This window comes from Phoenix dactylifera, chromosome 5, assembly GCF_009389715.1.
Source record: "Phoenix dactylifera cultivar Barhee BC4 chromosome 5, palm_55x_up_171113_PBpolish2nd_filt_p, whole genome shotgun sequence".
Classification (NCBI taxonomy): Eukaryota; Viridiplantae; Streptophyta; class Magnoliopsida; order Arecales; family Arecaceae; genus Phoenix; species Phoenix dactylifera.
The window spans coordinates 1,220,767-1,245,689 of record NC_052396.1 but is presented as its reverse complement, the minus strand read 5'-3'; the positions used below and the strand labels follow the sequence as shown (position 1 = coordinate 1,245,689).

The following is a 24,923-nucleotide window of genomic DNA, read 5'->3' as shown; positions in this document are numbered from 1 at the left end:
TATTCATTTTAATGAAAGTAAAGAGTTTAAAATTTTTCTTTCTATAATTCTTAATACTCTTCACTATCTTATTTTAATAGATTCGAATTGAGTAGATTGAAAAAAAAAAAAATCTTGGTAGAATTAGGACTACCTAAACAGACGGGGGTGGAAGTTAAGAATACTTGATTCAAGGCCTATTCTTTTTAATGTGAAAGAGAGCTTCATGGTGCAAAATGTTAGATGATTTCACCGATTACAAAAAAACAATAATAATATAAATTGTGAAAATGTATTGGATTATATATCCTTTAAGATCCTGATTTTACTTCTTATAGTTTTTTTTTTTTTTTGAAAAGAAGATTATCCAGTCCTACAATGCTTGCTTTCTCTTTCATTATCTTCCATTGAATCACCATGATCATCCAAGGACGGGACTCTTGTAGATCTTTAATGCACGCTCTTTCTATTCTTTGGTTGCTTTTCCATTTCCTTTGATTTATTCACTATGCAGTCTTCATAATTGAATATTCTCCATCCTCTTTAACATATTCTTAAAAGGAGTTTTATGTGGATGTGAGTCTTCTGCAAGTGGAAAGAAAGTTTTTAAGAAAGCCATCCAGAATGAAGAAGAAACAGTTGGATTCAGCACCTGTGGGGGCCAATGGAAGCAAATCAAATAAATTACAATTTTGATCATGTATCCCTAACTCGAAGACTTCCACTCCCTTCACTTGTGACCTTCTTCGGCAACATCTCACTATACTTTCTCAGCTCAATTTCCGACTCAATGACATCAGTGCTGTAAGTATAAGACTTTGAAACAACCAGGAAAAAGAAGAGATTAATGACATTGAGAGCGGCAAAGAATGCATAGTAGTAGTCCAAGTGAGAGGCATTCAAGTTGTCTTGAATCCATCCGTTGCTCCCATTCTTCTTTGTGATGTCAGATACCGTCGATAAAAGGACGCTGCTCAGGAAATTTCCTACTCCCAAACTAGTAGTGAAATAAGAAGTCCCCAAGCTCTTCATACCCAGAGGTGCTTGGTCGTAGAAGAATTCTAGCTTGGCGACCTCCACGAAAGTATCAGCGATTCCCATCATGGCAAATTGTGGCAAGAGTACAAAGATAGAGAGAGGGAGTGCTGCCTTCTCATCCACAAGCCCATGGTCTCTTGCCACCTTCAGTCTATACCTTTCTGTTAAGGATGCAATGACCATGATGGCAACATGCACGAGAAGGCCAATCCCCAGTCTTTGCAGCAATGTGATGCCTCTTGGGTTCTTCGTGTGCTTCTTCATGGCAGGAACGAGGCATCGGTCATAGAGCACAAGGCTTATCAGCATAAAGATTGTCACAAATGCCGTGAGGCATGCAGAAGGGATCTCAAAGTGAGGTCCCATGCTGCGGTCGAGTGTGGTCCCTTGCTTGATGAAGAGGGTGTTGACCTGTGCCGTCATAACACTTGGTACTAGTGTTGCTACCAGAACTGGCAGCATTTTGATCATTTGCTTGGTTTCCTCGACTTGGGTCACAGAGCAGAGCTTCCATGGGGTGTTAGGACCGCTCTTCACTGCAGCTTTGTCCAAGAACCTGAAACCATGAGCAAAAGATACGTATATATATATATAGATGTAGATATTTCGGAGTACGATAATACTATATTTTAGTACTATATTTCGGAGTACTATATCTTTTGCTCAAACGCTAATGTGAGTCTAAGCTCAAGTCCTCTACGTTATGTTGAACATGCTGTAAGCTACAGAAACTTAGATGGCTAGCATATAATGGGAGGAATGGACCTTAGAGAAGCGGTATATTCGATTGGAAACTTCCCAGCCTTTGTATAGTGCTCTAAATCAAGCTCATAAAGTTCTTTCGGATCACTGGGAAGGGGAACATCCCATTTTCGAATGGCAGCCACAGCAACTCTAGCCATCCTCGTAAATGGGCTCCCTGATGGCAGCTTGTGCCTGTAGAAGGGTGTCCCAACCAGGAAGACCAAGATGGAGATGGCAAGACCGGTCGTTGGAAGTCCATAGCCGACAGACCAGCCAACATTGTCCTGGATGTAGATGAGGAAGGTGTTGGAGAAGAGGGTCCCGAAGAAGATGCTGAACATCCACCAGTTGAAGAAGGAGAGCTTCTGTGCTCTCTCTTTGGGCTCGAAGTCATCGAATTGGTCGGCACCCATCGTCGAGATGTTCGGCTTTGTTCCGCCGGTTCCTAAGGCAATTGTATAGAGCGAGCAATAGAAAATGCCCACTTGGAATGCTGTCACATGGCTGTTGCAGTCGCCGGCCTGTGCCGTGCTGCACGATGGAGGCCTCAGCGAGCGGAGCGACACCGTGAGGGTCAATAGTCCCATCCCCTGTTGACAAAAGAAGTTGCAGGCATCTTGCATAAACTTGAAGAAACAAAAAGCCTGAGCACACTCTCTGCTAACTGAAGCAGTGAAGTGAAGGACTGGGAACAATTGTTAGCTCAGTTTGTTGGCACTTCTTCCCTTTAAGAGCTAGCTTATCTTTGGAGGAGGTCCAAAATTCAAATCCTGAATATTTTTCATAAAAAAGCATTGGTTTGCTATGTGAATTTAAATCATCATGGAGAACGTCTGTTACCACTTACCAGAAGATAGATTGCAGAGGATATCACGAAGGTCCAATATCGGCCTAGATGTGCGTCGGCAATGTATGCACCCAAGATTGGTGTCATCCATACGGTTCCAACCCAGTTGGTGACATTGTTTGAGGAGGAAACTGTGCCTTCATGGAGCTTCTTAGTCAGATATATAACCAGGTTTGATGCGATCCCGTAGAACGCCATCCTCTCAAACACTTCATAACCTACATATATTTCCATGTAAAATAAATAACTTGGATGAACAATGGTCATCTGAAACTCTGCGCCTTGGAACTTAGGGTTCAATATTATAACTTTGTTCAGAAGTTTATTCGTTCAGTTTCAGTAGCAAAATCTATCAAAGTAGTGATCAGCAACTTGCAAGTCAAATTAATAGATCGATGACATACAAGTATTTTCATCAGAAGAAAATGGCATGCCAGTTTTAAGATTTGCCATTTTGTTGCAATGTATAGTTTGGGTATCATATTTTTTGAGTGGTAATGGAGGAAGTGAGAAACTTCCCCTGATTTTATTAAAAGAGGGTTTTGGTATCATAAAGATGTAGAATTTAGCTACTTTATAGTCTGAAGTTTATCAACTGATATTACTCATTTGGCATCATCAGTTTCCGATTCTAATTTACTAACACCAGGTAAATATATCACTAGTCCATGATTAGATGCATCGTTTTTCTTTCAGCTCTGAAACTGTCCTTAAAATTCTGGCTCTTTCGTATCAAAAAAAAAAAAAACATGAATATAAAGATCCTGGAATTTAAACTTGAATTTGTGTCTTTTAGCAAGAAATCTTGTTGCGAATGTTGCAGTTCATAAATAAACAACAATAGCAGCAGCAACAAAGAAGCTCTACTACTACACAAGTAGCTCTCTCATGTGCTACTTGCTCAAGATGTTTCCTGACTCTAGATGAAGGAAAAGAAGCAACGTAATCAGACTGTATGCAATACTAAAAATATCAAGTCTCACCTACAATAAAACAACACGCTGTCCATCTCCCTCCTTTTGATCTCACACAGGGTCGACCCCTGAGATCTACAGAACCATCCTTCGTGATATCCTCCTCAGAACTCAGACCGTTCTCTCCTCCGTCCGCCATTATGGTGCAGAGGGAGCTGTAATACAGTTGGAGGTGATGTGAATGACAGCTCGGCCTTTAATCAAGTACGATCAAGGTGTGTAACTACAGCTAGAGTTTGTGCATAGAATATTTTCTATTTTCGTCTTCCCTCTTGCCCTCGAGTTCATCGAGCTCCGATTAGATAGATAAGGTGCGAAAGAGACGCAGAAAGCAGCAAAAGAATTAGCCTCGACTAAGCTAAGCTTCGGAATCATCTACCTGTTATATGGATAAAGCTGGCCAACTGGGACGCACCGCCACTTCTAGTGAGTGTTTAATCGTAAAAACTTGATAGAGGTGAGTGGATACATTTAAAGGAAGTTTTATCTTGGCTTTGAAGCTTATACTTTGGATTTTTCTGGGCTATGAAACTGACCACCACTTCCAGTGAGTGGATTTTTCCGGCCTCAGGATGGCTATGAAACTGACCTGGCTTAAAATATGCAGCGACCAAAATGAGGTCCAAGGCCATAGATCCAGGGTGAAGTGCCGTGGGTTCCATTACCCTGCTTTCTGGGCTCTTCTGAGAGGAGAGACGTACGTGTGGCAACCAGCCATCCTCGTCGATGTCACGTTAAATAGCTGTTATTTTGAAAAGAACTGATGACACTGACATGGAGACGGAGTATTCGTGAATCACGGTGGATGCAAAGTACGAGCTCCTCGCACTCTCGCCCACATGTTTGTTTCTATTTCTCCATTCAATTGGTTCCGAGGACTGGCAACCGGACGATGGAGAAGACGTTGAGAGGCAGCTCGTCCGCATCCTTCGGCAACCGACCGTGCGGAGATGGCGGTGAGCAGTAAGTCTCCGGGTGACTTTGAGATGTTTCGTCAATTCGTCGTGCCCTGAAGCAAATGCAGGGGCATGCCATGGGACGAGGATGTCAAAGGACGGCAGGTTAGGTTGGCCATTGGTAAGACCGGAGCGGAGGTAGTTGCTACGATGGATGGCCGGCAAAACTTCAAAAAAAAAAAATACTGCATATTCTCGGTAAGAGACAAAAAAAAAAAAAAAAAGTTAAGGATCGGAACTCATTTGATTTGCAAAAATATATAGTTAACAGAAAAATTAAAAAGATATTTTTTATTTAGTTAGAGTTTTCAAAAAAATAAAAAAGTAATATTTCGATAAAAAAATTATATTTTATAAAAAACTCATGGAGGACATGAAAAACTATTTTTCTACGGGTGAAAATTAGGATTTTTTTTTCAAATATACTCTTCACCCATCAAAATTTATAGATAAGATCTTTTTCTTTATTAAGAATATAATAGATATTTTATACAATTTTTTCAAAAAATAAATGTTTAATCAAACATAAGCTACTCTAAAATGTGTCACTTTTTCATGGTCAATCAAACATGCCAAAATTATTTTTCTAGGCATTATATTCAAAAAAAAATATTTCATTAAAAAAAAATTCTTCCCACATATACCGAACAAGTCTTGGAGTGCATAGATCTTTCTTTTACAATATATATATATATATATATATATATATATATATATATATATATATATATATATATATATATATATATATATATATATATATATATATATATATATATATATATATATTCTTTCTAGTTCGTCTTGCAATGACTTTATGGTGGTCCTCCAATATTAAATAATTTAGTTGTTCAGACAAGTCATAAAATTAGTAAAGTTGACAGTTGGTTCTCTAGATGATCCTTTGGGATCAAGCTCACCCTTACAATTGTAGGAGTATTCAATTCCGTAGTAACAATCATAGAGTTATTCCGTTCCTAGCATGGAGAAACATTTTGATCATTTTGGTACCATAAAAGAGACCATTTGTATTCTATTTCAATCCGGTGGTTACAATCGAGAGATATTCTATTTTTATCCGATACTTGATGAAAGGTCAGATGATGGCAAAGACGTCCTCTCGAGTTAGAGCTCTCGAGTTAGAGCGTGGAGATCATTACAAACCAACTTAGACAACTAGACGCTAGAACTGCTTTTGGATAAGGGGCTTGGGGTCAGGGCCGGCCCGAGCCTTAGGCGACCGAGGCGGTCGCCTAATGCCCCGGGCCAATGGAAGGCCCCCGGGAGGTAAAGAAAGAGAGAGAGAGAGAGAGAGAGGGTCGGTCTGACCGTGACCAAAAGGAAGCAAAGGCCCCATATCGAGTCTTCCCCTTTGATGGAAGGGAGGTGGAGAGTTTCTTGGCCTGCAGAGGGGAAATTTAGGAAGTTGGGGACGGTAGTTTTGTTTTGGATGGAGAGAGAGAGAGAGGAGGGATTTGGTTGGCTTGATACACGCCTGAAGCCACTCTTATCTTTCATCCCTTTTCTTGTTTGGTTTTGGTCTTGGTTTTCCTTCCCTCACATTACTCCTGATCCAGCTGGGCCATCAGGAAGAAAGGGGGATTGGAAATGGACTTCTTGGAGGGTGGAGATTCTTTTAATTTTCTCCTCTCGGTTTCTTCTCCCCTCTTGGGTGGTAGAGAGAGAAGGAGGGAGGGGGTTGAATGGCTGCTGTGCTGTGATGTTGCGGTTGCTGCTTGGGTACTCACTTGAAGGGGAGATGGAGGGATGGGACTTTTATTAATTAGATGGAGTCAATTTCCCATAATGCCCCTACTTTCTCTTACAGTGAAGCTCCTTTCTGGATAATTACTTTTTTTTACCTTGACCATGAAGTGCCATGGGATGACCTTTTCCTATTCCACTCTTACTTGCCATGATAAACAATATTGCCAAGCATTATCTCAGTTATTTAATTAGTTTTATGGCCCTTTTTTTAGGATAATTACTTTTCTGCACTTTCATTCAAAAATAATATTAAATTAAAAAGATTTCTTGTCTATCTTTGTTAGATTCATGTATCTTTGTTGAAATAGTGTATTTGATAGCTATCTATTTTCATATCATTTTTTTAAATATTTTATATTTATTAAAAAAATTATTATTAAAAAAAAGGCCTCATTCATTGGATTCGCCTTAGGCCTCCAAATGTATTGGGCCGCCCCTGCTTGGGGTAACGGTGCATATAGCTGAGTAAGGTGGAGGGGGGGTGAGGGAGTGAGCAAGACCGGTTGAGCGAGAGAGCATGGTGTGGGCGTGAGTAAGAGGATAAAGAGAAGAATTGTTGTACAGCGGATAGAGGAGATGGAGGCATCGGACAAGAAAGAAGGTGGGATGGGAAAAGAGGAAGGTCAGTAGGCAGGATCATTTCTCCTACTTTGATACCATATGGAGAAGTAGAAATTAGTCGCCAGCCACTTTTACATATTTGGAAACCAAGATTTGCTTTATCCTATAAATTCTGCAATAAAAAATTTGGTTAATTATCCATTAGACAATATGAAAATTTTTGTTGCATTTTTTTGTTCAATTCAACTCTTTAGTCAATCCTCAGCAACTTCTCACAAGCCACTTGTGCTTCTCGACACCATCACCACCAGAAAATTTTAATTTCTTGTTGCCATTGATGATAGAATTGAGATCTTGATTTGACTCGAATTTAGAGACAATACCATTGGAAAGTAATGTAACCAACCAGTTAGAAGCTCCAAAGAGCCGAGTGAAGAGAGGAACAAACAAAATTGATATTCCACTATGGTTAATGGAAAATTAATGAGTTCTTTTAGACAATTTATGGGATAAAGCAAGTTTTTGGATCTATAAATATATAGAATGTGTCTTTATATATATATATGATTAATCAATAAAGAGAGGAGCACATGCAAAAATTCAAATTCTAAGACATTAATATAAATTCTCTAATGTGAAACATGTCAAAATGTTCTATATAAGTTAAACCATATGTCGATCAAAGTCAAACGTATTTATCTCAAGCTACTCTCCCAAAATCAACATGTAAATGGGTTGGATGGGGATCAAGTCAAAAAATTGTTAACTCGAATCCAACCTATTTATTAAACAGATCAAAAATTTAGATCCAAGCCTGACCTGTTTGTTAAACAGTTAATCCAACTTGATCTGCATAAACTATTTATTAAGCAGGTTAAATAGGTTGAGTGGATTTTAAATGGATTAAATAGATTTAACTGGGTTAAACAGATTATTGAGTGGAATTCTCGGAAGTCTGATAGTTGCCTAAATGTTTTACGCAAGTGAAACCATATTCCATCAAAATCAACATCCTAAGTGTTGATTCCATGCATTTAATAATCTGTTAATAAATCTGTTCTGTTTAGCATACGATCTCAAGCATCGACTGCATCTTGTTCTCTTTATGCCTATTGTTATAACAGAGCTCATGCCCAGATCCTGAAAACACCCATACAGATCTAACTATTTGAATCCAACTCATGAATGTGATTCCTCAAGGTTGGCATTTGCAATGCTTCCTCCTCCCTGACTCTGGTGTCCGACCCGGAGATCTCAGCCCGATAAACATAAAACCGGCACACGAGGAGGAAGAAGATAAAATTCAGGAAGTTGAGGGTGGCAAAGAAGGCATAGTAGTAATCCAGACGAGAGGCGTTAAGGTTGTTCAGGATCCAACCTGTGTGGCCATGCTTCTCCGTGATGTGGGACACAGTTGACAGAAAGAAGCTACTAAGGAAGTTCCCTGCCCCCAAGCTAGTCATGGAATAAGATGTTCCCAGGCTCTTCATCCCCTCTGGAGCCTGGTCATAGAAGAACTCTATCGTGGCCACGGCTAAGAAAGCGTCAGCCGTCCCCATGAGCACAAATTGAGGCAGTAATATAAAGATGGTGAGCGGCACTTTCCCCCCATTCTCTTCTAAACCATGCTCTCTTGCAACCCCTAATCTATGCCGTTCTGTTAGCGAAGCAATCATCATGATGAAGATATGGATAACTAGCCCAACTGCCATCCTTTGGAGGAGACTAATTCCCCTAGGGTTCTTGGTCCATCGCCTCATTAGTGGGACAAAGTACCGGTCATATATCACTACAGAGACGAGCATCGAGATTGTGACGAAGGTTGCAAGGCTTGCAGGAGGTATTTGGAAGTGTGGGCCAATGTGTCGATTAAGAGTGTTCCCTTGCTTGACAAAGAGGGTGTTCACCTGAGCGACCATCGTGCTCGGGATGAAGGTTGCAAACAATATCGGAATCATTTGTAGCATCCGTTTAGTCTCCTCTATCTGCGTCACTGAGCACAGTATCCATGACGTTGTTGGGCCAGTCTTTACGGCAGCCTTGTTGAGAAATCTGCATGTAGCCAATAAACACCATCATCATTCATATATAAATGTGCGTGTGCATGTATCTTTTGTATGAAAGAATGAATGATCTTCTTTTCCAACATCGCCTGTTGGATTGCTCTCTACACAGATCTTGAAGCGGCAATTGCTTGATCTAATGGTGATCCGCATGAAGGAAGGTGAATCTTTCTTTCGCGCGAAAGGTACACCCCCGTCTATGCAGAGCAGTCATATATTCTGGGAGGACTACTTTGAAACTTGAAAGCATAAAACATGCATGGGAGCAAAGCATGAAATTATCATCATCACGATCCTCTTAACTTTTTCATCAAGTAAACTCTAAATTGAGAAGTCTCCAGGGATATGAGGCAAGAAAAGCACTGATCAAAGATGCAAGCCACATAGTAAACTACCCTAATCAACCTCCTTGTTTTTTTAATTCCAAGCTTAGAAGACTCTACGCAGGCACGGTATAGAAGCATAATTAGACAATAACTTCAAGCATTAATGATCAAAAGAGAACAACCTTAAGCTTGTAGTGGAGTCGATTCGGAACTTTCCGCTCTCAGCATACTCCTCCAAATCCAGCTCATGGAGCTCCTTAGGGTCATCAGGCAAGGTAACCCTCCACTTCCGAGCTGCAGCTACAAGAACCCTGGCCATTTTAGTGAAGGGACTGCCTGACGGCAGCTTGTGTCGGTAGAATGGGGTGCCTGCTACGAAGATGGCAATGGAGATTCCGAGGCCGAGGGTGGGGAGAGCATAGCCGAGGGTCCACCCGACATTATCCTGGATGTAGACGAGGACGGTGTTGGCAAAGAGGGTCCCGAAGAAGATGCTGAACATCCACCAGTTGAAGAAGGAGAGCTTGTGGGCGCGCTCCTTGGGATCGAATTCATCGAACTGGTCGGCGCCGATGGTCGAGATGTTGGGCTTGGTCCCGCCCGTGCCGACGGCGAGGATGTAGAGCGCGCAGAAGAAGACACCCAGTTGCAGCGAGGTCGCCTTGTGGTTGCAGTTGGGGTCGTCGGTGTTAGCTCCACAGGGTGGTGGTCTGAGAGAGTGCAGTGATACCGCCATGGTAAGAAGACACATCCCCTGGGGAAAGAGAACAGCATTAGGTTTTCACAGGCCCCGGCATTATTTTTATGATGGCAAACTAATCAGCTACCTAACAAATGCAGCTAACCAGTGGTCGACAAAGTAGAGCATCTCGACTTGAGAGCATAATGATCATTAGATGAAAAATCCGAGGTGGTAAACGATACACTATGATTGAATGTAAAAATGATCACTCAAAAGCTTTTGAATTAGATTGCCTCTTTTGCTGCGCAATACTTAGAAGTGATCTTTTAGATATGTTATATAAATGTTCCTCTACCTCTGCGCAATATCTTCTGTACACTCTTTTGGCTATTCTCACGTTTTGTGAACAACCGATGTACCAAAAAAAAGAAAGCCTGTAAAGTTGTTTGCCATGATGCTATCCATTTGTCGATTTAGGATCGAAGTTCAATTAACAAGATAAAACGGGATATGTCCAAGAGGAGGAAGGGTTAGATTCCTATCAAAGTAAAATATCAAGATTCAGATCTACCAGGCAGGACACTTTATGGACTCCTATCCTTAAATTAGTTGAAGTATTGAATTGGTAGCCAAGGTTGCTGGCCAACCACATGTGACATGATAATTTGTTTATTTATATCTTCCAATTATACGATGCTTCCGAGCTTCCATCAAGTTTGAGAGTACTCGGATAAACAGTGAAGATAAGATTGAAGAGTTACCGAGAGATAGATGATGGATGCAATGATGAAAGTCCAGTACCGGCCAAGATGGGCGTCAGCAATGTAGGCACCGATAACTGGTGTCATCCAAACCGTGCCCACCCAATTGGTCACATTATTTGATGATGTGACAGTGCCTTGGTGTAGCTTCTTGGTTAGATATATCACCAAATTTGAAGATATCCCATAGTATGCCATCCTCTCGAACACCTCGTACACTGCCAAAATAAATAAATAAATAAATAAAATGGTTGTGGAGGTTGGCAGCGATTCTTTCTAGAAAACAAGAGCAGTATTGAGCGAACGGGGCTTGAGGATGCCCCCAGAGTGCGGGGCATGCGGAGCTGATGAGTCGGTGGACCATGTACTGTTTCAGTGCATATGGGCGAGGGCGGCGTGGTGTGCGGCGGGGCTGCCATGGGAGGGTTGGACCCGTGGGGACCAGTTCTTACGAACTATCCGCTGGTGGTCGGGTAACCCATTGACACGCCAAGAGGCGGTTAGAGCGACCTGCACAGCATACCAGATATGGCTGGCCAGGAATGCTCGAACCTTTGGTGAGCAAAGCAAGTCGCCAGGCTCGTGGCGGAGAGCACCCGGGCGCAGGCGGCAGAGATTAGTCGTGCTTCCTCCTTAGATGGACTTTTGATAGCTCGGGATATCTGGGGTTCCCCTTCTGCCTCGGCAGCTTCTCACACGGTGTTTTTCACCAGGGAGCCCCCACCCCAAGCTTCCTCAAAGTCAATTTTGATGGGTCCGTGCTGGATGGTGGCACGATAGGTGGAGCGGGTTTTGTTATTCGGGACCCGACCTCCAGGGTAGTGGCGGCGGGAGGCTGTCAGGTATTTGAGTGCACGGTTCCTGGAGCGGAGCTGAGAGCTGCCTGGGCGGGTCTTCGACACGCTCAGCATGTGCTCTCAGCTAGATCAGTCATCTTGGAGGGTGACTCGGCTACGGTCATTAGTTGGATCCAGGGGGGTCTGAGAGCCGGTGCTGCCGACCATCCCTTGATCCGCGATATCTGGTTGATGATGAGGGACGGAGGGGTGGTCCAGGCGAAGCATGTGTTTAGAGAAGCCAACGGGGCTGCGGATTGGGTGGCCACGTATGTGGCTAACCATGCTGGTAGTACCTTATGGGCTGGGGACGGGGAGCTGATGTTTTGTTTTCCGATTTTATTGGTGTATCCGTACACGTGTTGTATAGATCACCCGGTTTAGCAAAAAAAAAAATAAAAAAAAAATAATACGACTAAGTTAGTAGGAAAGATCAACAGGGAACTGTTTCTAAACAAAAATTTCCATCTAGAGTAGTCAATTGAAATAACTATTATAATATAGTAAGAAGAGGTTGGTGTAGTTAGTCAGCAACCAGATTATTTGATAAAAATAATATATTGCTTGAATTGAAGAAAAACTCAGAAGTGGGTAGTCATCCATCAGGAAGAAGATGGCCAGAGACCACCAATTAATAGGGTTCACAACTCATGCGGATATTTTTTTTTAAAAAATATAAATTATATAAATAAATCTATCTCATCCTATTAGCTTAAGTTTTTGGAATATGTGGTGATTTTAATACAAATTTAACCCAAAAACCAGAGTTGGGGCCATGTCTCATATTGCCACTCTTTGATGGGTTCCTCAAAGGAAATGAAGGTTTGTGTCATGGATGCGAGAAGTCGGTGTCCTTCGAAAGCGAAGCAAAGGGATTTCATGGCGAGACTAGATGGATTCTATGGGAATCTGATACTAGATAACTTTGAATCATAGGTTTGGGTTGTATATGGGCCCTTCAAAGCCGGAGGACAACAGATTTCAGGGTGGGATTTAGTTGAACCTACAAGATTATGGAGTCCTAAATATGAGTTTCTCATTTGAAAGCTCAAGAAATATGCGATTCGAGGATTGGATGAGTGGGCAAAGAGACAGGCGAAGGTATTACCCACTACAAAGCCGCAAGCAGTCCATCCTCCTCTTTTGGATCTAAGAACAGGGTTGCCCTTTAGATCGACAGAGCCGTCCTTTGTGTACTCTCCTTGCCCGGACTCACAGCGCTCTGCCATGGCTCGGCGAGTTCCCTTGCAAGTTGGAATACATACAAGGTAGTTGGAAGATAGCTTTTATGAGCTCTGGCTTTTATAGACCTCCTCGATGGATACTTGCATCATTTGCCATGCTGCTCCAACTACACTGTACCAACCGCTAGGAGACGATGGCCTATCTCATTATGGCGCGTGTCATCTCCTACAAAGAAGAACAAATAATGGGGACTCTGCCAGGAAAAAGTTCGATTTACTAATAAATTATTTTAGTTATTATGCCCTAAAACTCAAGTGAGTGCACACAGTAGATCAATCTCAAGTAATATTAGTCAATGCATATGTAAAAATACCTTCCAATTCCAAATAGTAGTTAGGAGGATAAGAATATGGTAAGCCAATAAAATCCATGAGAAACTAATATTCTAATTATTTTTAATAATAATAATAATTGGCAATTGTCACAAAGAAGCTTTCAATGGTAATATAGAATTTAAGAATATTTTAGTAGGTCGTGCAAGTGGATCAGATAAATCATTATCCAAGTTTGTGGTTGAGTTAATTTGGACCTAGGCCTCACCATATCCTTTTCATGGTTGTTTCTAGAAGAGCACCGAGCCGTTGCTACTTTATGAGCGTGCCAGCCCAGGCTCACTGACGCCACAAGCCCGGGCTCGTTGGCGCCGTGGCTAAGAAGAAGAAGCTTTGCTTAGGATTCACATCATCAATGAGGGTTTCACTGAGAGTGTGAGAGCGAGAGGGTGCAAGGGTTCATGAGGACTGCGAATTATAGTTTGTTCCTTCCCTGGAGGGATATTTCTAAAATTTTAAAAATACATTTTTATCATATTATTATCATATGTTCTTGGATTTGACAGAGATGGACGGCTCGGCCATATTGCAACAAAAATTAAGTGCTGGGATCGAATTGGAAATTTAAAAATTTTGTGATGTAATTACAAATCATAAAAAAATTGAATGGATGTTGCTGTAAATTTTTTTTTTTCAAATTTTATCCTTTCATTTGTTATGTAAGGTGGTTGACATTAGTATTGCATCATTTATCAGGTTGTCGAGAAGCATTGGTGCATGGATGCTATTGTCATGTACTTGGCTATGCATATCAAACATCCTGGTGTACAATATGTTTGATACATCAGGGCATCAAGCATGTCCACCACGAGATGGCACGTCATATATGCCACTACAAGAATAAGCCACATCTTTTGATCCTTGCGTTCACTTTGATCAGTGACTTGAATATCTTGAGCCAACTATTAGCTTCTTTCCTCAAAAGAAACACACGAGCCACATTGGAATAGCATTTGGACCATCTTTGATTCTTGTCCAATATTGGAGGATAAAGGAAATCCAACCTTCTGCGATAAGATTTGTTTTTGCACATTTGGCTTGAGAAAGACGACAGAATCTTTTTTCGGCGAGAATACAATCCACACCTATCATTTTTGGGAGCATTTCGGGTCAAAAGAGATTTAAAGGTACCTTTCTTCCTTTTTGACTAATTGCCCTTCCTCCTAGTTGGAAATTCTTTCTTTTCTTCCATCTTTTTTTAATATATTTTATTCTTCTTTAAACAAATTGAAAGAAGTGATTCGCTTCCTCTTTATTCTATCAAAATATTCTAGCGTGCTCGACCGCACTTAAACCCTAGACTATTTGGACTAGTTCACATGCCAAATATTTTTATAGTATCTTGATACATTCAAGAAAATATTTGCATTCAAAATATCCCAACTTGACATTAAAAGTGCCTGTCAATCATTGTTTGGAGATCCAAACTAAAATCATCCTTTTATCCACCCTTTCAGACAAGAGACGTTTACATACATCTTCTCTCAGAAAGATAAAATGAATGGAAAATTAGGAAATTGAGGTGCCTGCGCGGGACAGGACACGGGATCCGATTGAGAATGAAGCGTGAGATTGGAGCCAAATCGTACTGAAGATTGGAGCCCGCAAAGAGCACGCGCAATAGTAATGTAGCTGGCTGTGCTCATGCAAAAGCAGTGTAAGCAGCTGTTGTACCAAAAAAAAAAGGGCACGTGCAATCCGTTTGGATATGATGTTGTGGTCAAGCATGCTTTGACGACCAAACGGAGGTTAAGGTTGGGGGCTGAAAGCCCTGCAAAGGGATTTTCTTCATGTCCACAAATCCATCATGTCATATGGCAGCGCTAGGAGAATCCATACATTGGTGGCTTATTAGGTCCATTAGTAAACAAAATTTTATTTTTAACACTGCCCTTTTTTTTTATGTCATATGTAATGGAATCTAAGTCTTAGACACATGTTTGGAATATAATTGCTTTTTAAACATCAGTTAATTGCAAGATTGTAGTTATTCTCTCGAGGCTAATCTCAAAGACTAGTGAGCATCAGCCTTTTGAGTGAATCTTGCCCTTAACTCAAACGCCAAATAGAGCGTACCAACCGCTTTACTAGAGTCATGTTAACTTGTGACGAAGCCAATCCCATTACTTGAATTAACTGCTATTTCACATTCAATCAAAATTTCCACCCCTAACCCCAAGTGGTTCTGGATTGTATCTTTCGTGTGAAAGAATGGTTTATCTTCTTTGACGATGTCAATCGTTGGTTGTTGGCACAATAATTGCTTCAAGATCAATAAATTATTAGCGTGCGTGGTGTGGTCCAACAATGCAGTAGTTGTGATTCAACAATTCTGCACAGATATTACTATTGACTTGTTTTACTTACAAGGACATACACTTGGACTATTAGATTCTTTACGGGTCAGCCACAAATCCACTTACATGAACATACAGATCTTTCTTTTATATATTCATTTTGGTTGCACTTGCAATGATTTTATGGCGGTCTTACAAAATTTTGTTGCTCGATCCAATCATAAGCGTAGAAGCCATTAGCTGGTTCTCTAGATGATCCTTTGGGATCAAACTGACCCTTAGAAGGCTAAGGTTTCGAATTCACTAAATTTTGTAAGCGGAGCAATGAATACTTATCAAATTGTATTACATAAAAAATCTTTAGTCAGATGAGGAGAAACCAACCATCCATCTATGCTAACTCTCACATGCACTGCACATTGTAGACTCTAATTTACGAATACATCGGCACCAGGGCCATTTGCTTGCTTCGTTTTTTTTTTTTTTTGGGGTAACAAAAAGTGAGGTAACTCACTACGCACGAGTGAAAGACATGCCCTCTGCATCAGCTCTAATGCAGTCTGCCAAAAGGAAACTCTTCGATCCAGATCCTTTTCATTTGCAGTGCGCCAGCCCTGGGATTTGAAATGGGCTTCTTTTTCTGATGCAAATGCAACTCAGGCTCGTTTTGTATGAAAATCCGCTTTTAGCAAAAAAAAAAAAAATGCAACTCAGGCTGGGCTTCTGGTCAGGCCTATTAATGAGTTCGGTGCACGAGCCCAACCCTAATCCTTCAGCAGCTGTTAAGTTTTGGATCCTAGTTTTCGTCTAAGCCTGGATACAAAGCTTAAATTCGCAAGCAGTAGCCCATGATCTGGAGTGCTACAGTTCAAAGCATGCCTCTAGCTCAAGTGGGCCTAGGAAGAGTTCGGATTATTTGGGGCCCGAGGTGTTTGGAAGTTCAGGCCACTGTGTCGTTCGAACTGGGCTTTAACTGTATACAAACATTGAGGGCGGCGTGGAATTGTATCATATCAAACGAGGCCAGTATGTACCGTGTAACCAGTCAATGGGCCATAAGTGTACTTATTATTTAGTATTTATCTAACTACTTACTTATACCTTCGAATCACGTCAAAATGCATATTGAACTGTAATTCTTCTTCTTGTTTTTTTATTTTTTTGAGTAAAAGGGAATATTAAGCGGAATTCTTCAGAGTCTGAAAGTTGCCAAAACCGGCACATAAGTGAGACCATATTACATCAAAATCGACATCCTAACTATCGTTTCCATGCAATTAATAATCTGTTAGTATATCTGTTCTGTTTACCATACAATCTCAAGCATCGACTGCATCATCGTGTTTTCTTTATGCTTGTTGCTATAACAGTGCTTATGCCCAGCTCCCACAAACGCCTATACTGATCTAACCATTTGAATACAACTCGTGCGCGTGATTCCTCAAGGTTGGCATTTGCACTGCTTCCTCTTCCCTGACTGTGGTGTCCGACTCGGAGTTCTCAGCCCGATAAACATAAAACCGGCACACGAGGAGGAAGAAGATAAAATTCAGGAAGTTGAGGGTGGCAAAGAAGGCATAGTAGTAGTCCAGACGAGAGGCGTTAAGGTTGTTCAGGATCCAACCTGTGTGGCCATGCTTCTCCGTGATGTGGGACACAGTCGATAGAAGGAAGCTACTAAGGAAGTTCCCTACCCCCAAGCTAGTCATGGAATAAGATGTTCCCAGGCTCTTCATCCCCTCTGGAGCCTGGTCATAGAAGAACTCTATCTTGGCCACTTCTAAGAAAGCATCAGCCACCCCCATGAGCAGAAATTGAGGCAGTAATATGAAGATGGTGAGCGGCACTTTCCCCCCATTCTTTACTAAACCATGCTCTCTTGCAACCCTTAATCTATGCCGTTCCGTTAGCGAAGCAATCATCATGATGAAGATATGGATAACTAGCCCAACTGCCATCCTTCGGAGGAGACTAATTCCCCTAGGGTTCTTGGTCCATCGCCTCATTAGTGGGACAAAGTACCGGTCGTATATCACTACAGAGATGAGCATCGAGATTGTGACGAAGGCTGCAAGGCTTGCAGGAGGTATTTGGAAGTGTGGGCCAATGTGTCGATTAAGAGTGTTCCCTTGCTTGACAAAGAGGGTGTTCACCTGAGCGACCATCGTGCTCGGGATGAAGGTTGCAAACAATATCGGAATCATTTGTAGCATCCGTTTAGTCTCCTCCACTTGCGTCACCGAGCAGAGTACCCATGGTGTTGTTGGGCCAGCCTTTACGGCAGCCTTGCTCAGGAATCTGCACAAACGCAAAGCATACAACAATCAATCATCATCCAAAGCGTGTGCGCCTGTATGTATAAAGCTGAGATTCAAGTTGAGAAAGCTTTACTCATGAAATGCATTGTATCGTAATTTAAGAATGGGGTTTGGGTTGCATCTTTTACATCAAAGAATGTTTGATCTTCTTTTATGGCATTGGCCGTTGTATCTTTTACAACCTCTGTCCATGCCGAGCAGTCATATATTCTGAGTGCTAATTTGAAAGCATAATACATGCATGGGAATTCTCCGGAAACCCTTTCATCAACCAGACTCTAAATTGAGAAATCTCCAAATATATGAGGCAAGACGGCGTAATTCAAAAATGCAAGCTACATGGTAAACTACCCTCATCAACCCCCCTGTTTTTTAATTATCGAGCAGAGAAGACTCCACGCATGCACAGTATGGAAGCATAATTTGACGACTCAATAACGGATAAGGCTATATGTTTCGAGCATTAATGGTCAAAAGAGAACAACCTTAAGTTTGGAGTGGAGTCGATTCGGAACCTTCCGTTCTTGGCATACTCCTCCAAATCCAACTCATGGAGCCCCTTGGGGTCATTAGGCAAGGTAACCCTCCACTTCCGAGCTGCAGCTACAAGAACCCTGGCCATTTTAGTGAAGGGACTGCCTGACGGAAGCTTGTGTCGGTAGAATGGGGTGCCTGCTACGAAGATGGCAATGGAGATTGCGAGGCCGAGGGTGGGGAGAGCATAGCCGAGGGTCCACCCGACATTGTCCTGGATGTAGACGAGGACGGTGTTGGCAAAGAGGGTCCCGAAGAAGATGCTGAACATCCACCAGTTGAAGAAGGAGAGCTTGTGGGCGCGCTCCTTGGGATCGAATTCATCGAACTGGTCGGCGCCAATGGTCGAGATGTTGGGCTTGGTTCCGCCCGTGCCGACGGTGAGGATGTAGAGCGCGCAGAAGAACACACCCAGTTGCAGCGAGGTCGCCTTGTGGTGGCAGTTGGGGTCCGCGGTGTTAGCTCCACAGGGTGGTGGTCTGAGAGAGTGCAGTGATACTGCCATGGTTAGAAGACACATCCCCTGGGGAGAGAGAACATCGATCATTAGATAGAGTAACATCGTCGAGACATGAGCATAAGAATACGAAACTAAAAAGAGAATAACTGAAATTAAGCTGCTCGATATATAGAGATGAATAATTTCCCAGTTCATTAGTAGCCCTCTAGATCTTCTCACGATTCTAAGTTTGCATTCTAATTTTCCTTTCCTTTCGCTTGCTTTGTCTCTGCCTCTCTCCCTGTTCCTTCCCTACCTTCTCCCCTTCCTTCTCTCTATTCCTTTGGCAGGTGGCGGGAACATAGTTTTTGATCTTGGGAGTTTGGGCGCGGGGTTACAATGTCGGCGGATTGCTCGGCGCGGTGGGCGAGCGGAAATGGAGATGAGGAAAAGATGGGGAGGATTGGAAAGCTGCTCGTTGTGTAGGCGAGGGAGAAGGTCGGTAGGCAGAGCATTGGAACACGGTAGCGAGCGACGAAGTCGGACCGTAGGCAGGAAGAGTAGCCCTGGCAGCGAAAGAAAGAGAAGAGAAGGTGGTGGTGTGGGAGGAGAGATCCTGGAGTTTTGAGAGAGCAGAGAAGGGATCTCTCGCACTTGAAGAAGAAGGGGAATTGGGGTGTATTTATCGCGCGAAAGAAGGATTCACTTTCTCGTGAATCCACCGTTGGAGAACCAACCGCAAACATCTCAAAGCATGCCTAACTCCATCCTCCACATCTCCTAAGGCAATCAGTGCATGATTCAACCAAAGGAAGGCCCAGGCCCCCCTTTCCTACCAAAGATACATCCGGCCGGAGCTGATCATGAGCTAGGGCTCGTCGATTTCATCCTAAAATTTAACAAGCTTGGGCACTAAAAATAGGCCCATGGGAGGGGCCTAGGCAAAAATGTAGGTTCGATCAAAAAATCGAACCAAGCCTTGGGCACCATAGAGTTTGGTGCAGCACATTGCAGAGAAGTCCACGCACCACAAAGGACCGTAGCTTTGACCATTTGCTTCAAGACCAGCTAACTTTATGGACTCATTTGGTTTGTGGGAAGAAGAAGGAGGAAAATATGGTCATGTAATTTCTTTTATTATATAATATACTTGATAACTGGATTTGTGTTCTATAAGGGTTCATGTGGCCATGTGTTTAAGAGTTTGGTTCGAACTTGATGGCGTAGTTTACAACCGTAATTCGTTTATGTATTGTGCTACCATAGTATATTAGGCGCCATGTATTTGCAGGGGCAGCTGTCTTATGCATAGCATAGACTTTGATGCATCATGATCGTCACGTAATACATGGATGGCCATGATAGTAGAATTGGACCATCAAGCTTTGTCCTTGAACTTGATGGAATCCAAACTCTATATTGCTTAGACCCATAATGCGTTGAGAATCTCTTGGATAAAGCATGATCAAGGACCCCTTTGAGATAAGGTCTTGGGTTTTCCCAGCCCAACATCATTTTGAACAATTATTGTTTTGAACTCGATTTAAGATCATAGTCATCATATGAAAAATCCGATTTGGTAAACGATACACAATGATTGAATTCAAAATTGAGCAGTCAAAAGTCTGCAGAGCGGTTGGCCATGATGCTATCTGTTTGACGATTTTAGGATCGAAGTTCAATTAACAAAGGCCAAATAAATAAATAAATAATAAGAAAACACATTCCCCCATATCTCAACAACCCATGACTGATGAGATAGTTTATTGACTACTTGCCAGCTTTGATTGCTGCGGACATTGAGCCATGGATTTTAGAAGCTTTGCAAAGTCACAACATGAGACAACTTCCGCCGTCGTTTGTTGCTTTCCAACGAGCAAGTGTGAATTTGTCTACTAAGAATGAATGCAGACTCGTCGGCCATGAGTGAGCAAGTTGGGCAACTTTTTCACGTCGTAAATTAAGTGCCCATCCAGAGCAGATTTATTTCTTTATTCAGATTACATTCAAAAGAGGGGCATATTGAGATCCTTGGGTATCGTCACGACACTTTGAAATGAAAAATATTAATCTTCATTTTAGAATACAAAATTACATAAAGGAAGTAAAATAATACATAAATAATCATTATCAAAAATACTTTAAACAAATAGTATGATAATTGACATGTAAACTTTTATTTGCAAAGTGGGTTAGGTTCAAATTGTATTATGTATCCTAAATATATATATATATTTTTTTTTTTCCGTTCAAGAATAATAATGGAGAACACCTTAAGAGTATAAGGATCTAATATTTAAGTACCAACCGATTCGAAGCCAGAAACAAGATATGCTCAAGAGGAGGAAGCCATACTTTTCCTACAAATTTATATAAGATAGAAACATGATACTGCAATCCTAGTTAAACCTAATTGTTAGTTCCAAATCATATCAATGTACAATATCAAGATTTAGGTCTACTCCCTTTCTGTCGGCATTTGGTGCATTATTAAACATTAAATTAGTTGAAGTATTGAATTGGTAACCAAGGTTGCCAACATCCCACATGTGGCATGTTAATTTGTTTATTTGTATCTTCCAATTATACTATGCTTTTGAGCTTCCATCAAGTCCAAGAGTGCTTAAATACACAGTGAGGATAAGAGTGAAGACTTACGGAGAGATAGATGATGGATGCTATGATGAAAGTCCAGTAGCGGCCAAGATGGGCGTCGGCAACGTAGGCACCAATGGTTGGTGTCATCCACACCGTGCCCACCCAATTGGTCACATTATTTGATGATGTAACAGTCCCTTGGTGCAGCTTGTTTGTTAGATATATCACCAAATTTGAAGATATCCCATAGAATGCCATCCTCTCGAACACCTCATACACTGCCAAAATAAATAAAATAAATGGTTGTAGAGGTTGGTAGCGATTCTTTCTAGAGTCATACTTGGAAATGAACAATATGAATAAGTTAGTAGGAAAGATCAACAGGGAACTATTTCTAAACAAAAATTTCCTTCGAGGTAGGTGTAGCAAGTCAGCAACCAGATTATTTGATAAAAATAATATATATTGCTTGAATTGAAGGAAAACCTAGTAGTGGGTAGTCATCCAACAGTAAGAAGATGGTCAGAGACCACCAATTAATGGAGTTCACAACTCATGAGGATATTTCTCCACTGCAAATTTAACCCAAAAACCAGAGTTGGGGCCATGTCTCATACTGCAACTCTTTGATGGGGTCCTCAAAGGAAATGAAGGTTTATGTTATAGATGCGAGAAGTTGGTGTCCTTCGAAAGCAAAGCGAAGGGATTTAATGGGGAGACTAGATGGATTCTATGGGAATCTAATAGCAGTCGACTTTGAAGCCGGAGGACAATAGATTTCAGGGTGGGATTTAGTGGAACCTACAAGATTATGGAGTCCGAAATACGAGTTTCTCATTTGAAAGCTCAGGAAATATGCGATTGGATGATTGGATGAGTGGGCAAAGAGACAGGCGAAGTCATTACCCACTACAAAACCGCAAGCAGTCCATCCTCCTCTTTTGGATCTAAGGACAGGGTTGCCCTTTAGATCGACAGAGCCGTCCTTTGTGTACTCCCCTTGCCCGGACTCACAGCGCTCTGCCATGGCTCGGCAGGGTCCCTTGCGAGTTGGAACCACAAACAAGCTAGATGGAAGATAGCTTTCATGAGCGCTGGCTTTTATAGACCTCCTTGATAGATTCTTGCATCATATGCCATCCATATACTATCCCCAACCTGCATCAAATGAACCAAGGTCTAGTGGTCATTTACACTATGTGCCATCCAGTAGGTTCAATTGCCTACCTCATAATGGCGTGTCATCCTATAAAGAAGAACAAATAATGGGGATTCAGCCAATAAACAGACAATTTCTTAAATCTTTAACAAGAACAAATTATCTTCCTGTCTTTTATTGACATGGTCTATTCTGATTTTTACTGAGTTATTATGCCCTAATACTTTAGTAAGTGCTCACAGTTAATCAATCACAAGTAATACTAGTCAATACGTATGTGAAAATATCTTAGAAGTAGTCTCGAGGAGGATAAGAGTATGCATGGTAATCCAATAGAATCCAAAATACACTATTTTTATAAAATTTTTAATAATAATTAGCAATTGTCGCAACAAAGCTTTCATGATAATATAGAATCTAAGAACAATTTTTTAGGATGCGCAAGTGGATCGGGTAAATCATTATCCAAGATTATGCTTGTGCGAATTTGACGACTCCCCGACTAAAACCTCAAGTCTAGCTTCATTAGCTTGTGAGAATGGCATAGATCTGACGACACTCAAATAGGAGAATTTATATTCTACACGGCATGCACGGCTATGTGGTGCACACTGCTAATCATATCTGCTTGTTTCTATAAGCCTCATTTATTAAGAGCTATTCTTCTACACGAGCGAGCAGCTGTGATTGGCAGCATGGTGCACGGATTTCTCCTCAAATAAATGCTGCAAGGCTTAGCAAATTCAAAATTTTGAGGTCTGGTAAGTCTTGTTGATTTGGACCTGGGCCTCATCATATCCACTTGTTGAGTTAGAGCTCAAGGTAGTTCAAGGATCATCCTACCCGTGGCTGTCTCTAGGAGAGAGCCGGGCCATTGCTACTTTATGAGCTTGAAGACTACCCGTGCGTTTGCAGAGTATGCACGAAACGTCAATGACAAACAACACTCTGAAGTCTTTATTAGAATCTATGTATAGTCTAAAATCGACGAGTATCTGATGCCATGAGACCGACTATTTCATCAAGAGTAAGCGCTTCTAGAAAGTTGGTGACAGTCTTAGGGTAGTTGGGCCTTAAGAATCATCGCTTTGGACTTTTTGGTGATCAATCTAGTCATTTAATCAAGAAGATTTTTCCTAATGTGATGATGCAGCAGCTAAATTAGATTTCTTTTTTTCCCAATATGGTGACCCAAATGGAATCACGAAGATGAATTTAGATCATTGGTGATTCTTATCTCGAAATAATATGATCTTTGATGATTTAAGATCGCCGCATTTGGTATGCATATTTTAGTGATTAAAGATTCCCAGTTATCAACAAGTAATCTGTTTGGTATTCTATAGTAATCCAAGATCAACCATCATATAATACCAAAATTGCCCCTGATATATTCTATATATATATATATATATATATATATATATATATATATATATATATATATATATATATATATATATATATATATCAATTATTAATATGTTCTATAAAATATATTTATTAGTTCTATAAATTATTAATCCTTTAAGGTATATTAATTATTATTATAGAATTGATATTTTTATTTATACTTATAATATATTATAATAGAATATAATATAATAATAGTATAATGATATACTAATTTTTTTTGCTAGACTGAGGGCTATTTTTGTCCTAAATTTTAGCCTAAGATCATTGTTCTAGAGTTATCTTGGATTCCTGATATCAAAGATAGGATCACTAGATTGAACGGTAATTTGAGGTGTGGGGGTGATTTGGGACCACTGCCACGTAAGATCACTATGGTACAATCAAAGGCGATGATCTCATTACTTCCATCTTGATCTTGAGATACCTCATACCAAACACCTTCTCAAGAATTTGGTGTGTTATTAGAATTAGAACTAGAGCAATCAATAAACAAAACAGGGACATCATGTACTGGGCCATGCATATAAAACATCTTGGTGTGCAATGTGTTTGATGTCACATCAGGGCATGAAAAATGTCCACCACAAGATAGCGAGTCACATGTTTTGATTCTTGCATTCACTTTGATTAGTAACTAGAGAACCTTGAGCCAACTTCAAATTTCTTTTTCATCAAACTCGATAAACACATGACCCGCAATGGAATAGCATTTGGACCACCACCAATTCGCATTCAATGTGGACCACTTGGAGGATGAAGAACATTCAACCTTCTCCGAGAAGATCTAAGGACCAACTGTTGATGGTCTTGTTTTCACATGTTTGGCTTGACAAGAACATTAGGATATTTTTTCGACGGCTGCACTATGCCTTCTCGGTCCTACAAAAAAAGGTTAAAGAAGAACATTGTAAGATTTGGAGATACCTTTCTTCCTTGGCGATCAATCATTGATCGCCCTTCCTCCTGGTTAGGAAGCATCTTTGTGCATTTTTTTCTCTTCCACCATCTTTCTTGTACATATTTGTTCTCCTCTAGTAAATAGGCTCGCAGT

General features: G+C 41.1%; 3 protein-coding genes across 6 annotated transcripts; all 3 read right to left on the bottom strand.

Moving 5' to 3' along the window:
• Positions 1 to 604: 604 nt before the first annotated feature.
• LOC103703904 (protein NRT1/ PTR FAMILY 5.2-like) lies at positions 605 to 4,706 on the bottom strand. Of its 3 annotated transcripts, XM_026803359.2 has the most exons (5): positions 3,962 to 4,706; positions 3,592 to 3,737; positions 2,609 to 2,826; positions 1,783 to 2,351; positions 605 to 1,573 (listed from the first exon to the last, which is right to left on the bottom strand). In XM_026803359.2, the coding sequence occupies exons 2-5, from the start codon at positions 3,719 to 3,721 to the stop codon at positions 676 to 678; spliced, it is 1,815 nt and encodes a 604-aa protein (XP_026659160.1). In that variant the 5' UTR covers positions 3,722 to 3,737; positions 3,962 to 4,706; the 3' UTR covers positions 605 to 675. The 3 variants fall into 3 exon arrangements, with proteins under 3 accessions (XP_026659160.1, XP_017697476.1, XP_026659161.1); XM_017841987.3 differs by having other exon boundaries at positions 3,592 to 4,706; XM_026803360.2 differs by lacking the exons at positions 3,592 to 3,737; positions 3,962 to 4,706 and having other exon boundaries at positions 1,783 to 2,531; positions 2,609 to 2,697.
• Positions 4,707 to 7,782: 3,076 nt separating this feature from the next.
• On the bottom strand, positions 7,783 to 12,815 carry LOC103703903 (protein NRT1/ PTR FAMILY 5.2-like). The gene is made up of 4 exons (XM_008786949.3): positions 12,643 to 12,815; positions 10,699 to 10,916; positions 9,438 to 10,009; positions 7,783 to 8,918 (listed from the first exon to the last, which is right to left on the bottom strand). The coding sequence occupies exons 1-4, from the start codon at positions 12,761 to 12,763 to the stop codon at positions 8,027 to 8,029; spliced, it is 1,803 nt and encodes a 600-aa protein (XP_008785171.1). The 5' UTR covers positions 12,764 to 12,815; the 3' UTR covers positions 7,783 to 8,026.
• Positions 12,816 to 16,533: 3,718 nt separating this feature from the next.
• LOC103703902 (protein NRT1/ PTR FAMILY 5.2-like) lies at positions 16,534 to 22,381 on the bottom strand. Of its 2 annotated transcripts, XM_008786948.3 has the most exons (4): positions 22,204 to 22,381; positions 21,358 to 21,575; positions 18,212 to 18,783; positions 16,534 to 17,706 (listed from the first exon to the last, which is right to left on the bottom strand). In XM_008786948.3, the coding sequence occupies exons 1-4, from the start codon at positions 22,322 to 22,324 to the stop codon at positions 16,815 to 16,817; spliced, it is 1,803 nt and encodes a 600-aa protein (XP_008785170.2). In that variant the 5' UTR covers positions 22,325 to 22,381; the 3' UTR covers positions 16,534 to 16,814. The 2 variants fall into 2 exon arrangements, with proteins under 2 accessions (XP_008785170.2, XP_026659159.2); XM_026803358.2 differs by lacking the exon at positions 21,358 to 21,575 and having other exon boundaries at positions 22,204 to 22,222.
• Between the last annotated feature and the right edge of the window lie 2,542 nt (positions 22,382 to 24,923).